This window comes from Triturus cristatus, chromosome 1_2 (genome assembly GCF_964204655.1).
Source record: "Triturus cristatus chromosome 1_2, aTriCri1.1, whole genome shotgun sequence".
Taxonomy (NCBI): domain Eukaryota; kingdom Metazoa; phylum Chordata; class Amphibia; order Caudata; family Salamandridae; genus Triturus; species Triturus cristatus.
The window spans coordinates 590497966-590513361 of NC_140580.1; the positions used below are offsets into that span (position 1 = coordinate 590497966).

Below are 15396 nucleotides of genomic sequence, written 5' to 3' on the forward strand. Positions count from 1 at the left end.
TGCCAAAAAGGCTGGTCTGACAGGTCAAGGTGTGGGTCGGTTCTATGACTGTTTATGGGCCTGCTTTGTGGTCTAATGGGCAGGCTTTTACTGTGGATTTCCCTGACATTACCTCAAACATTGCCTGCAGCAAACACAAATCCATGCAGTATCCGACTCCTTGCAAACACCTACACAGTGTGCCTGTACAGGTGCAAAACTTCCCCAGTTTGCAACAGTGGGCCACTTTTCTAGCTATCTGATCCGCTATTAGGGACACCTTTATTTGGTGCCAGGACCTATTTTCTGTCCTAGTCCAACTCTGCCCTACAACCCTTAAGTGAACCGAATTATTCTCATCAAATATTTATAAGAAATAGTAATGTTTGAGGAAGCAAAAACTGAAAAACTACATTGTATCAATCTGTACATAGACTCACAATGTGAATGCGACAGAAAATGACCCCGAATTGGCTTGTTTAAATTGAAATTCGACACATCTCACTGAGTATCTGACAGCCAGTGCTCTCTTGAGCAGATGCAAGGGAGCACAGAGCTTTGGCCCAGTGTAATTTGCTTCTCACCAAGAATAGCACTTTTTCCACAAGACATCTCAGCATTGCAAGTATGAATTCAGCACCTCGTATGGTATGTACTCTACAATGAATGGCTGGCAAACTACCTCTGTGTAAAATAAACGTGTTACTTTTACAGCAATGGGACATGTCTTGAGATTTAGAAGGCTCCCTGGGTTTCATGTTGCAGTCCAGGCATTCAGTTTCAGTGGGTGTATTTATGAGCCCCTAAAGGAGGCTTAAACGTTAACTGGAATGACAGAGATGGTGTTTTAAGCAGTGTTATAAAAATGTTGAGTATCGTGGAAATGCACCGGTTAAATAAAAGATTCCCTCCTGCAACCAACCAAAGTAGCTCTCTTTGGAAAAGATATGACCACCTCAAATAACAAAATGACCCCTTTGTGCAGTGCTTAATTTGTGCCGGTGCTTTCTGGTGCTCGGCACCAGCACTTAATTGTCAGCACCAGCTCTAGTGACAGTCCACCACATGGTGGAGCTGTCTCTCATGCTATTATACTTCTATGTGTGTCGCATGAAATAGTCTGAATTGTCACACTTGTAGGAGTGCGATGGTTAGGTGTTATGTTGGTACTGCCATTGGCACCGTTGGCAGGGTATGGGTGGGGGAGGCTGCAATGGGCTTCCGAGAAGGGCCCCGGCACTTAATTTTTTTTAAATAAAGCACCGCCTTTGTGGCTTGAAAAGAAAATACCTCTACTATATTGAAGGGTAGGACCCTACTCCTAGAAGTGCTCAAGATGTCTGTTGTGTCTTCTTCTCTTTCACAGACTAGTGAGCTGATGAGTACAATTGCAAGTTTCTTAAACAACTGTGAGCCAGAGTCTGTGTCTTTACATAGTGCTAACATCAAAACACACAATCACTTCCAGACTAGTATTGAATGGACATAGAACATGTGCAGTTGGTACCTGAATGGGCGCTCTCGGTCACCGTCTTTGTTTCCACTGACGCCTTCTTGGGGATAGGGAGCGTGTTTGATGGGGAACGAGTGGGGCTGATGCTGGTAGATCTGTTGCCCTTCACCAAGCGTTTCACATCATCTAGTTCGGTCCCTGGCAGATAAAGCAAATTTCACTTTATAATGTGCTAAATGATCTATATCAAAGCAAATTTACATCAGATACAAGGCTAAGAAAGAAATAAAAACAATATAAGTTTGAGGAGCAGCCACTAGGCAACCGGATGTAACTCAAAGTTAAGGGCTCATACAGGAAGCAGAACGAGGAAGATCAAAGTCATGGCCCTCTCTGGTCTCCGGGGATCTTATTCCCACACTGCTCTCTAAGGAGCTAAAGTGCTTGAAACAACGCCAACGTGTCATATCAATATTCCCTCATTTCAATTTTATTAAAAATATTAGTTGATGGGGGTTTTTTCATATTTTATTTGTTTCCTCATTTATTTATTTTAAAGTAGGACACCTTCAGAATTTCCATCCAACTCTCATCAAAGGACCCTCCTTTTAAATGCTTCATTTTTTAAAATTAAATCTTTTTATTAAATAATGCAAAGAAATTGGTCATGGGATACAAGAAACCATTACTAATATCTGTGGTACAATCTCGCATTCAGGCAGGGGTGTCATACATTTTGATAGTGGACAATATTAAAGTGATTGCTGTCTACATACATCAAGGCGTTAAAGGTACGTCTAGGGAGGGGGTATTAGGGGGCTCAATGCTTCATTTATTTCAGTTTAGTATTTGTAATGCTGGCCATCCTGGATATATTGTGAGCACCTTTGGTCTAATCGTGGTCATTCATGGTCGCTCCTGGCATAATGGTCGTCACCTTTATAATAATGGAATCCATATGCCATTTATTGTAGGCTTCCTGAGCGTTATGGCGCCCACACTTAGTACAATGGTGATTACCATTGAGATGTTGCGGATACCATTAGCTTTAAAGTGACCCGCCCTGGCAAGTGATGGTGATTAAATGGCACGTGAGACAGATTCTAGAGATGTGAGTCAACTACACATGCGAGTACCTAGGAAAAATGAATTGATACTTTGAGGCTTGTGAACCAGAGATTCGCTTTTACTAAAACTAGAAATTAGTACTTCGAGGCAAAATTATTTTTTAAGCACATGACAAAGGTTTTTTGGGAGGATTTAAGTATAAGCTCCAAATTTAAACCTTTAATTTGATAGCAGTGTGTGTATTTTGTGAAGCTGATGTTTTTAGACAAAGTATTGTATTGGCTTCACATATTTATAGCTGATAATTGAGTAAGAATTAATACTAAATCGAGGAGGCTTATTCCTGTTGTTTTTCGCTTACGACAGAGGGCTCTTCCTCCAAAGGCTGTTATAGTTTTGCTCATGAGGAAGAATGTGATATTGATAAATTAAGCCTTTTGTGATACGATCTGCAGTCTCCGCTCTCCGAGTATGTATGATTGGGGTAACAGCTGCCAATGCCTCATGCTGTACAGGTCTCTTAATCTAGCTACACATGCACCCAGGATTTGGAACAACATCCCCATATCCATCAGGACCGCCTTAACGATGCTCCATTTTTGGAAAAAGTTGAAGACACTCCTCCTTAAATAATACTAAATCACAACGGATAAACTGTCCACAAACCAGCTATCATTCACTGACTTTTATTTGTGTTTGCCCTATAGATATACCATATGCATACATATATACATACATACATGTAGTTCTGCTGAGTCTGATATGCCTGAGGAGTAACTCAGCTATCTATGACCTGATATCTGTATCTGACATTTATATTTACAGCCTTGCCTTTTCCAAGTAGTTTCTTACTGCTGCCCTGCTCGATGCTCTCACTGTTGGTAATCCAGTTGTTCTTTGGTGACTAAGGACCAGAATTACAAAGCATTTTTACAGTCGCAAACGGCCAGATTTGCTTTTTCTGATGTATAAAATGCAAAATCCGATTAGGAAACTTGTTACCAAATTGCAATTTGCATTTTGGTATTTGCGAGGGGCATTTTTGGACGTCCCTTCTAAATACTACATCCGTATGGTATGTATTACTGTCTCAAACAGTAATATTGTACTACCATTTTTAAAGTGGTGGTAACCCATTCGCAAATGGGTAGGGGTCCTCGGTGGGGACCCCTTTCCCTTTGAGAATGTTGATAAAATATTTTTTACGAGCAGGCAGTGGTACCACGGACCACTGCCTGCTCTTCAAAAATTAAACATCAAAGTTTAAACTGCAAAGTTTAAACATATCTCATTTGCTTTTAAAGAAAATGGGCTGCATTCAAATAAAAAAAATAGCTTGGCTTAAAAGCAATCACAGACATGGTGGTCTGCTGACCTCAGCAGGCCTCCATCCCTGTGATGGCTGCAATTCCTATTGGGTTGCAGATTGCAACCTATCTCACTAATATCCATCTGGTAGGTCGATTTGCGACCCACTATGAATCGCTAGTTAGACGTTGTATGTTTTCTTACATAAGGAATTGCAATTTACTTATTGCCATTCAGTAAAATCCCAATTTGGAACTCGCAATTCCTACTTTTTGTACATCTGGCCCTATACATGGTAAGCCTAAAAAAGGTGGTTGCTATTGTAATCGGGTCTGATGTGGTCACTATTGTAACTGTGATATTTATTTGTAGCACAGAAAGAATTGTATTGACCTAGATTTGGTAAACCCTGTGATTGGGGCATCTAGATGATCCTCCACACATTGAACGGGGTAACCTAGTGACTTAGTGCAAAAAAATGCCACACATCAGACTCTTCAGGAGGAAATTATGTCCACAATGCCCATGGCTGCATATCTTTACAGCTAGAGCAGGATGCAAGCAGCAGACTCTCCACCTTGCCATATCTCATATGCCAGGTGATGCTCCATGTGGTGTGGCAGGTTGAGGCCTTGACTCCTTCAGAAGCGAACAAAGTGACAGCATATGTCTCATGAGGGTAACTAGCTTTGATTTAGTGGTTGATGTGGAGAAAAAAATCCCAGATACTTACATCTGCCTGACGGTGATGCACTCTGAAGCCGGACACGAATCTCACTCTCTGGAAAAGACAAAAAGGCCAATGATTAATTAATCGCTACACCATGCCTCATGTTGGGTAATATATGCTGCCAAAACCTGGAAAAGCTTTATTGCGGACTATAGTTGTGTGTCCTGTAAACCTCTATTAGATATCTGCTAAGCCCTTGAAACATCCCTGTCCAGTCCCTACAGGTGGGCAGCAATGGACTCAACAATGCAGTGAAAGGTGAGTTCCTGGATCACTGCTCCTAGAGGCAGAGGAGCCGCTGACATTCCCTGGGAAGCTCTTCCAGGGGCGTAGCACAGGCCCCGGGGGGGCCACACGCTGCATGGGCCCCCTTTGTGGCCGTGCAGCCGTCAACCATTTAGCACTACACACATCTACCTGGGATGTGAGTTACGTAACTTACGTTATGCTCGCCGTAGGTGCACCTCGTGCTGCCTCATCATAAATTAAATGGTGCGCAGCCGCGTCTGCATGGTCTTCCCCCTTAAGGTAGAGCATAGGGTGGGGTTGGTCATTCTAATGCGCATGCCACTTTGCACAATTAAAAGTGCGCGTGAGGCGGTTGAGAGTGACCATGCGACCTTCATTTAATTATTGCCAGCCCCTGGCTAAGCTTGCCCCGTTTTCTGCCACCCGCTCGAGCATGCCACTAAAGCTGCAGGCCAGGTCTTGCCTACCCCCACCTTCAGCCAGGAAGCCGCCGCCTCCATTGGTGCTGATGCCTCCATGGCAGGTAGTTCAAAGCTTTTCTTCAGGTAGGCTTTTCTTCAACTTTGTTATAAACTTTGCACGCGCTCCTGTATTTAATCTACCTCATTAAACGTTCCCTTTCTCCGACATTCCATTCGCTATTGGGTAGTTTTTTCTATTTTCTTCATTTCATCTCATGTACTTCCCTCCGTCGCATTCCTTCCCCCTTTCCTTTATATCTCCCTCTCCCAGGCTTTTCTCTGACTTTTCTGCAACTGGATCGCTTGACTACTTCCAACTCTCTGCTGCAGTTCTCGCCTGATTCCCCCTGTTTTTATTAATCCATTTCCGCTTCCCTTCAATATCCAGCCTTCTCTCATCCATTCCATGCACCCTCCTGCAATCCGGACCTTTCTTCCATTCCTTCTTCTTTTGCACATTTCCATCTAATTCCCGCATTTTTCCCTCATCCCTGTGTCCCCGGTCTCTTGTCTTTTCCCACCTTTCTTACATTCCTCCCTGCTTTGTGCAGCTCTTTCTTTCTCTCCCTGGCAGCCCCCTATTCTCCCACATTTCGGTCCTGTCTGCCCCGGCTTTCCCCAGGTCCAGGCGTCAGGACTCACGTGGCTTAGAGCTACACAGCTCTGGTTTGGCTTTAGCATCTCTGACTGGCAGTTGCTAACCCTGCTGCTTTATTTACGCCTATCAAAGTTCACAGCCTTAAATGTGTATTTTCTTCATATATAGCTGCACGGACGCGGACCTGATCTCCCACAAGCTGATGCCCAGGGGCGGCTTTAGCGCTGGTGGCACCCGGTGGGCCAATCTTTTTCTGGTGCCCCCCAATGACCTCCTTCTCCATGGATTCCTCACTCCCACCCCCAATAGTGCCCCTCATCTCTCCATAGCCCCTCTCCCACATGCATTTCATTTTGTTTTAAAGCGCTGGTTGGGGTTGGCTTTAGTAATAAGAATGTAGATCCACCCAAACAAACCCTTTTTAGCAACATTAGGAATAGTTAAGGAAAGACGGGGGATAACAAAAATATAGCATCCTAACCTATACCATGCAGTTTACTTGCAGCTCTTTGAAGACAGTTCATAAATCACTGTTCTATATTAGGATTATAACTCATGGACTTTAACCCACCGAGCTATCTACAAAAAAAGCAGTTCTGTGATCTGCTCTGTACCAGGGGCCTAAAATTAGCCCCAGAGTGCGGGGGCCCTGAACTCCAGGGACACTGTGCATGGTCGGCAGGCCCTGGGCTGAGAGCTCTGGACTGGTTTTGGGGCCAGGGGGCTCCTCCGTGTACTTTTGCAGGGGGGCCTCCTCAAATTTCGTTACGCCACTGAGCTCTTCCACTTGTAAACAACAGAACTGTGCCTGGAGGCGGGCCGCCGGCTGAACCCGCTGCCTTACGGATGGATACAGGATGTCACCAAGAGGTACCCCACCCCCACCCTGCTATGGCTGCATTGTCACTGCATGGATTCAATCTAGGTCTTCTTTCTGACACAAGTACAATGAAGAAGGGGTTGGGGCGGTGCGCTGGAATAGGAAACCGCTTCTCACATGTTTTCAGAAGGTTTTTAGTTCGCGCGCTGCTAGTGATGAAACACCCAGAGGGATTGGGTTCGCGAGATGGACTGACCCACAAAGTGCAGAGTGAGTGCTGGCGTGTTCAGAATGAGCCAGGCATGAAGGGGAGGGCGCAGCCCAGTGTGGTACAAGAAAATTGTGGCTTAAATATCCTTTGAGCAGAATACTGTATCTTCCATATTGTTTCGAGAAATACCGGCCCTAGTGACGTTAATAATAGAAAATCTAGATGCAATAGATTGAAAAGTTTGCAAACGACATTTAGGGCACGGTATTCATGTCAGTCGATATTTTAGTTGTCAATATTACGGATATTTTGACATTCCCATTGGTGGATTTGTGAACCGGGGAAAGGATTTTCTGTAGTGCTCTGGGATGCAGACAGAACAGCCTCCCTCATTAAATGAAACTGTTTTTCAGCTTGGGGGGGGGGGGGGGGTGTATCTGTTTGCTCAGAACATATAGTTGTACCCTAAGGTCTGACTTGTTCCAATGCTCTGAAGTAAGGCATGAGTTCACTTTAAACTCGCGAGACAGCGGGGTTTCTCTTGTTGGTGCCGTGCATTTATTAACTGTTTTTTCCGATCAAAATGATTGAAACTATCAACACGGGCAAGTGAATAGAAAGCGTAACGTAATATTGGTCTCAAGTTCTTTGTGAATGGTCAAACACAGAAGATGAACGGTAGTACCGCCCCCCGCCGGGACAGGACAATGGTACGCGCTGAAACGTCGGAGAGAAGTTAATGAAAGGCACGCGCCCCCGGAAGAATGAACGACGGGCGGCCTTTCAGAGGGATACATAGGCTGGCTGTAGCTTGATCCCTCTGCATTCGTATCGTTTTATGTAGATGTAACAGAGACAGGGTGCTTTCAGGGGTCAGAGTTGATCAGAAGAACAGGCACAAAGACATAAACATCAAACCACTATTAGAAGAAACAGTTTCCGCTCTATGGGCAAACTGAAATAAAATTGCTAAAAAATGCATGAGTGTCACATAAAGTATATACACGGGGCCTCAATCACATGAAGTTCCCAGCAGAGCACAATGCACGTTTCCGCAATAATAGCCATTCCTTCAGGGATAGAGTAAATCAATAAAAGTGCATCGCTAATGCACGTAAAAATGCACTACTTTGTACACCATAATGGACAGCCCAACTTGGCGCAGGTGAAAGAGCAGGTGCATGATAACAGGGGAACGAGCAGATAAAAGCACAGAGCACCTAGAGGCCATGTACTTGAAACGGTATGGGCAAGGCACCTAGGGCCATGTATGACTATGGCCCCTCTGTGCAATGCACCGTTGTTATATTGTGGTGTTCTCGTCGTGCATGAGCACAGCTCTACAAAATGGCTGCCTTGCAGTTCTACTACAGAAGAAACAAATTGTTCAGCAAGCATTAGATGGTATAGGCTGTGCTCTATATTTCTATCGTCTGGATTTTATCTCTACTGTCTCCAGCAGGCCGCCATTCCTGCTCCTACGAAGTGGGAGGACCAACTGACTGAGTGAACGTCATGCACACACCTGTCTCACACATATGCATAGAGGAATGAGCTGAGTAGCCATATGCTGCCTGGCTGGTCCTCCCACAAACTACAATTCACAAATGTAATAACAGGGCCTGCTGCTGCGTGTCACATATACATATTGTATCTGTGCTTATTGCATAATAAGAAGTTATGGATGCATGGCTGTGAGAATCTCTCCCATTGTGTAAGAGTGAACCTCTAGGGCTGAATTGAGCAGACTTTCTTCCTCCACCCCTCCAGCACCTGGAAAGAAAAACGCCTTCATCGTCTTCCTCTTTGCCTTCCTCCTCAAAAAGGCATTTAAGCCTTTACCATCCTGAAGTGATTTTTTGCCCTTTTTTTTGCCCAAGCCTCTTCGACCTCTCAGAGACGAGACCGTTATGTGGGTGCAACCTCCCGTGCAACATCATATGGTTCAAGAAGAGGACGGTGCTTGGCTATCTGACACAACGATGCAGAGCTTTACAAATAAAAGTAAGGGAATTACATCCTGTTCGTGGATGAATCAGGGGACTCCTGTCCAGATCTGAATGATATCAACCGCTTCATTTCCCATGGTGGCATTCAAAATGGTGACTCTCCCGTCCGTTCTCCTGTTGACCCTTCCTGGGAACTACACAGTATTACTGGATCTGAAGAACGCTTATCTTCACATCCCAAGCCACAATAATTGATTTGTAAAAAACATAAGTGCCAGGGCCCTTGTCAGGAGGCCACTATAGTTTGCATCACAAATTGTCCCTGCCAGAGCTGCTAATGACATTACCATCACAACTAACTATCACACTCATACAAGAGTGACAATTCAGACTTTTAAATGTACATTAAAAATGACTAATGCATGCTGCCCATGCTATTCTTATAGCTTTGGTTGGCATATATTAGTAGTTTTAATGTATATTTAATTATTAATTAACTCTTGTTGTTTTCCTCACAAAATTATTCAAAGAGTGCCACCATGTGGCTGGCTGTTATAAGAGCAGGCATTGACAATAAAAGCGCTGGTGCAAATCACCGGAAACCACAGGCTCAAATTAAGCACTGCTGATCCATAAACAGCCGGAAAGTTTTCCTTGATTCTGAGTCCTCAATCAGCATTACCAGTTCACACTTCTCCACTTCATCCTCTTGTCAGCTTCAAGGGCATTAACTAAAATTTTGCTTCAATGATGGGTTTACTCCATTCTATGGGAATCAAATTGTTTCCTTATGTGGATGATTTGCTAATTATTGCATCTTTTTTTTTCTGAGGAAGGCCAATCAGACCTGGGTCAAGCCTTTCTGCCTCAAGCAAGAAGAGAGAAATTGATTGAAAACTTATCATCATAGTTCCAAGAGGCTCAACTAATTGTCAGGGATTCTTATGAGATACAAGAGGAAATGGCCTTAACTGTAGCAGTAGTCCTCTGGTTTTGGACTGGTGGAGTCCTGCCTCTTAGGACTATGATTTCTGAGTCCCTGTTACTTCAGTGATTTGGCAAGCACTTCAATGTTGGCTTTTGCCACAGTTTGGGTATGGGAGCTCCCTTTTTTATTCCTTCATTGATCATTTTGACCACAGATGCCAGCAGTAAAGGTTGGAGAGTGATTTTGGGGGAGCTCCAGTGTCTCTGGTCTCTGGAGGAGAGGTTGAGGTCATCTAATTGGAGGTAATTGGCAGCCATTTTCCTGCTCTTCTTCATTTAGCCTCTCCGGTCCAAGAGCAGGAAATTTGTATAAGGATGGACAATCAGATAACCTGATTTTACATCAACCATCAGGAAAGTCTTCACATTGTATTTGCAACCTGTGCAAGGAAGATAGGTCTGTGAGTGGGGCATATTCTTCTCCATCTAACAGTCTATCCACCTGGAATGGCAAAGGGGCCAGCCGACCACCCTAGCAGGAGTTTCCTTTCTCTGGTAACAATGAGTTTATGTCCATGGTAATTTCAAAAGATTGTCTCCCTTACAGCCAACCATGGATAGACCTGTTTGTGGCTGAGACCAGTGCTCTATGTCAGAGAACTCGCTCTCTTATTTAATCTCCAAGTGTATGGGGGAAGGATGTCCTGTCAGTTTCATGGCCTTGAGAATTTCTGTATGTCTTTCCCCTTTCCTCTAAATCCCAGGGATTTTCGGGAACTTCACTGTGAGTGGGGCAGAATGTTGGGTGTGGTGTCTTGTTTGCCAAGATATCCGTGGTACCCAGTTCTAGATCAACTAGCATGCTGTCCTCCTTGTATCATTCTAGTCTTCCCATCCCTACTACTGTTTCCGTCTCTGTGTCAGTCAAATATCAGCCATCATCGCCTGGGGCTTGGCTCTTGAAAGGTTTGCATTAGACGTTAGGGGGTGGTCAACTGGTGTGGTTTTATGTGTTCAACAGTCTAGAAGACCAGAGATGCAAGAATATTTACTCTAGGCACTGGTGAAACTTTGAAAAGTGGTCTAGAGACAATTCTAGTCGAATTCAAGATATTTAGAACAAGTAAAGCATCCCTCTTTCTCAACACTAAGTAAATGGCTTGGTTTTGCTACAACTTCAGCTACCAAACAAAGTGTGTTCACTTGCCAGGTACAAACCAGAGCTGCTTTATGAGAGGCATACCCACTTCATGGGCGTAATTTAAACACGCACATCTGAGAGACATATACATGCTGCAACATCGGCTTCCATTTACACATTCGTATTCCCTTATCACTTTTAGGCGGGTAGAAAAGGAGATTATTTGGGGGATTTGGTGACTCATTTTGTAAGTGCTGGCAGCTCATGATTTCAATTGTTTTCGTTAATCTAATTCATAAACTCAGCATCGGAGATTGTTGGGGTAAAATACAGATCCGCCACTAACTCAACAACACCAAGCCCGCTTAATCTCTTACGTCATGCCCTTCCCATAGAATCATGCACGGGTCAGTCTCCAGAACCCTATGTCTCACTGATCTCACTGACTAACTCAACTCCCTCAAAGACACTTCTTATTAAGATGATGTCTTAACCTTGCGCTATATATTAAAGTTTTCTCTGGGGACACTCTCTCACTCCTATTCACCATTGTCAATGCCTCCCCACTCAAGGCATCATCTCAGAAGCTCATACAACAGGCCAGATACTTACACTCCTAAAGAAACGTACACTAGGACCTAATGACCTTGCCATCTACCAGCACATCACTCGCCTACCATTCCTCGCAAGATCATTGAAAAAGCAGTCTCAGCTGCCTTTGACCCAGTTGACCATCCCACACTCATACGCACCTCGGGTCTAGTTAGGGATTCACCGACCAGAGTTGGCCTTTGCCAGGGTAGAGACCATGGTGGAATGAAATTTGGCACCTTCACTGCTGGGGAATAGAATGAATGCAAAAAGAAGAGCACGAAAATGAGGCAGTGAGGAGTTATTTTAGGATTCAGAGCTTAGCCCCAGGCTGATTGCTTCAGAGTAGTGACTGACCTCTTACCACATCTCTGCATCACCCACCTCATCTGAAATATGCACAGATTAGCATCTCACGCTGGTGCCAAGTTGTTTGTTGGAAAGGGTTGATAAAAAGTGTGTGGCAGCAGGGGGCGAGAGGCGATTGGAGTGCAAGAAAGCAGACTTATGGGATGTTAAAACCATGTGTTTATATCACTCACATATTAACGCAGCAGCACCATTAGAGGTCCTGATGAAAGCCACGCCTACGGTTGGGCTATAGGCTGAAACATGTTGACCACCAATTCTCACTCCACCTGAGCGGTTTAAATCCATACCGCTGGTGTACTGGTTTTTAATCCTGGCAGTGGGTGTATCAGAATAAAGTACATTATTTACGCTCCCTAGCCAGTTTTAGTTGCACATTTTTCACATTTACTTTTTCATATTTTGCGCTGCGCCCTCACTCACATTGTCTTTACTCATCACTTGTGGATTTAGAATATTCCACCCACATTTGAAAACATCCCTGAGCTCCTCCCTCGTAGAGAGGGGGTTGTAGCCCTCAAAGGAACTAGGTGTTTCCTTTGGGAGGAGAATCCCAAATGAAGAAGCATGTCACCTTTGATGAGTGAGGGATTTCGTCCTGTAAAGGGAAATGCCCACAGCTTTTGCTGTGAGGTATAGCCATTGGTTTGGTGTAGATAGGCTTACCAAGTCTCAGTAGTGCTTTGCCACACAACTTTAACGTTTTTTATATATACCCAAAGATTTCGTATTGTTCTCGATGTTAAAACCAGTGCCAGCAGCACTGGAGCCAGGTGACAGGGACCCTGCAGTCTGCATGACCTTAATGCAGACCGCTCCTAATGCACCTATAAAAATTGGCACCCTAGGCCCAGCTCACCCATGCCAAATGACAATATCCTGCACTGTGTTTTCGCCTATCTCTCCACAAACACTCTTTTGTTCACAGTGACACCTCCAGTTCCCCAAAAAATCCCTATCACCTGTGGAGTACTCAAGGGCTCCATCCTGTCTCCTTTTACTTTCGACGCTACATGGAGCAGCTTGGTGCCCCTCTTACAGGTAACAGCATCATGCATCACTAATATGCCAGTGACACACAACTATACTTGTAAGTCTCCTCTACTTCAGACAACTAATGCCTCAAACACCGTCGGCACATTATCCAGACCTGAGTATCCAGCGTCTAACTGAAGCTCAACCCAACCAAAACAAAATTCAAGTTATTTGCTAATAAAAACAAATAAGAAAAAGTACAACTTAACTCAGTGGCATGAACCTTGGTAACTTTGAACTCCCAACTTTCAACAAATGCCAAGTCACTTGAATTTACCCTGGCCACCAACCTCACCTTCAAAGAAAATATTGTCAAAAAAAACAAAGACTGCCTGGTACCAACTCTCTTCTCTAAAGAGAGTGAAACTGTTTCTTTCAAAAAATGACTTCAAAACTGCTGCTGTTCCACCCCAGGTACTCTTGCATTTGGGTGGTGGTAACGCCATGCCTCCTAGACTGCATCTTGGTATCCCCTAATGGTATCCTACATGCTACAGCACGTCTCAGAAGAAATATGGTCACATCACCCCATCTTGATGGTATTCCATTGGCTCCCCTAGCTGGCTTGCACCATTCGTCGAAACCAGCTGCACCGTTTACAGACCCCACCATAACCAACACCCTGCTTATCTTGCAAACACTCTCACCATCTCTGGTGGTTCCCGGCACACCTGCAGCCAAGCCAGAATCATACTGCAGTATAAGTAATGCAAAAAGGAAAAAGCAAGGCAGCATGCCTTTTCAGTCTATGCACCCAGGACTGGAACAACATCCTCATATCCCTCAGGACCGCCCCAAGGCTGCACCAATTTAGAAAAGAGTTGAAGGCTCAGCTCTCTGTAGACCTCTACATCACAATGCATTAACCATCAACAACCAAGCAACATCTCCTATCACACATTGTCTTCATGCTTGTTACCCCAAGTCTGAGTCTTCCACGCCACACTCCTAAATTCCCACCCCCTTCTCTCTTTCGTTGTCATAGGGATGGGTGAGAGCGGCAAAGGCTTGCTAATGTCAGCACGTGGACACAGAACTTCCTGGCCACAGTGGGGGCATTTCTAGAGTAGAAGTTGGTATTGGTGCACACTTTTGGATTTCCTTGGGCAACACAAATTCTGCTGTGCACCAGTGCGAGAGTCACATTGTTAGGGCTCTGGAGAAGAGGACTAGGAGGGATGAAGATTACTGCAAGGAGCCGGGTCATGTTTAAAAGAACTCGGTACCACCAACTCTAAGCCACTTCTCTCTCGATTTACAAGCGTTGTTACAGAAAGCTCTTGCTGTTCACTACAGCTCAGAATGAAGTATGTTCGGTTTACACTCACTGAACGGCCAATACATGAACAAGTAGTGGGGGCTAAACTTTCGAAACTTTTTTTGTATGCTGATCAGCAAAGTCTCATCCAGGGACAGATTTACAAGCCCCTTGCGTGAGTTTTGCGCCGCCGTTGCGTCACTTTTGTGACGCAGCCGTGGCGTAAATGTTGCAGCCCATTTACAACGTGATGCATCTAGGGAGATGTGTCACGTTGTAAAGCCCTGCGTCACATTATACCTGCGTCAGGTATAATGTATGCAGGGTGGGCGTTCCCACGCAAAAAGCCATGTAGAAATGACGCAGTGAAATCTACAAGAATTCACTGCATCACTCTACGCCTACACTGCGTCAAAATCCCTACACCTGTTCAGACCAGGCGTAAGGAATGACGCTGACCTTTTTGAATGGGACTCACCCATCTATTGTGGCGCATTGCTGGGGCTGCGTCCCTTTCATGAGCAACTCCAGCAATGCGTCCCTTTTGTGCCAACAGATGCGTCAGAATTTCTGACGCGTCTGTTAATTCTTGCTCCAAGGAGCAATGTATTGTAAATACAGCGCATCCATGGTGGCGCAAGGTCATTCAACGTTGACTCAAGGAAACTGACGCATCTATGCAGATGGGTCAGTTCCTTGTAAATCTGCCCCCCAGTGTTTTAGGAAAACTGTCCTAAACCCAAATGCAAGCAAGGAAAATGCAGAGAAGTCTGTATCATGCAAGGTTCCTTAATTCCACGAGGTGGCGCCCACGTGAAGGTGTTGAACACCACCAGGACTTCCTATATTGAAAATGGTGTCCAAATGCTGTCGTCTCAATAAAAAGGTTTTCTTTTCAATCGACAAGAGTTCCTTTTTTTTGTAACTCTGTTCTCGGATTGCTGCATGGCATGTATACATTGCAGATATTGCAGGCAGTAATGTAATTTATTTTTTTAAGCAATGTTGATCTCTATCTCGGCATTGAGAAGTTTTCCTGGAAGAGGGGTGTGCGAAATTCAGCCCAACAAACCTGGGGTTCCTGGCACACAAAGAGTTTTTTTCTAGTGCCAAGGTAGACATCACTTGTTTCTTCCTGTCTGGGACCTGCTGTTGATGGCCATCTTATCAGGACACAGTGGATATTACATCTGAAGTCTCGCTCTAAATAGTGCAAGCTTTTCAATGCCATGTCCACCACTTGATGCTG

At 44.6% G+C, this 15396-nt stretch overlaps 1 protein-coding gene across 7 annotated transcripts in view; it reads right to left on the reverse strand.

The window, feature by feature from the left end:
- The window catches only part of COL17A1 (collagen type XVII alpha 1 chain), a 197079-nt gene that overhangs the window by 131853 nt on the left and 49830 nt on the right, over window positions 1-15396 (reverse strand). For all 7 annotated transcript variants that reach the window (XM_085606993.1, XM_085606976.1, XM_085606957.1 and 4 more), the window contains exons 8-9: window positions 4542-4589; window positions 1487-1630 (exon numbers count right to left, since the gene is read on the reverse strand). In XM_085606993.1, coding sequence (XP_085463119.1) covers window positions 1487-1630; window positions 4542-4589 — 192 coding nt within the window. The remainder of the gene's footprint in view (window positions 1-1486; window positions 1631-4541; window positions 4590-15396) is intronic.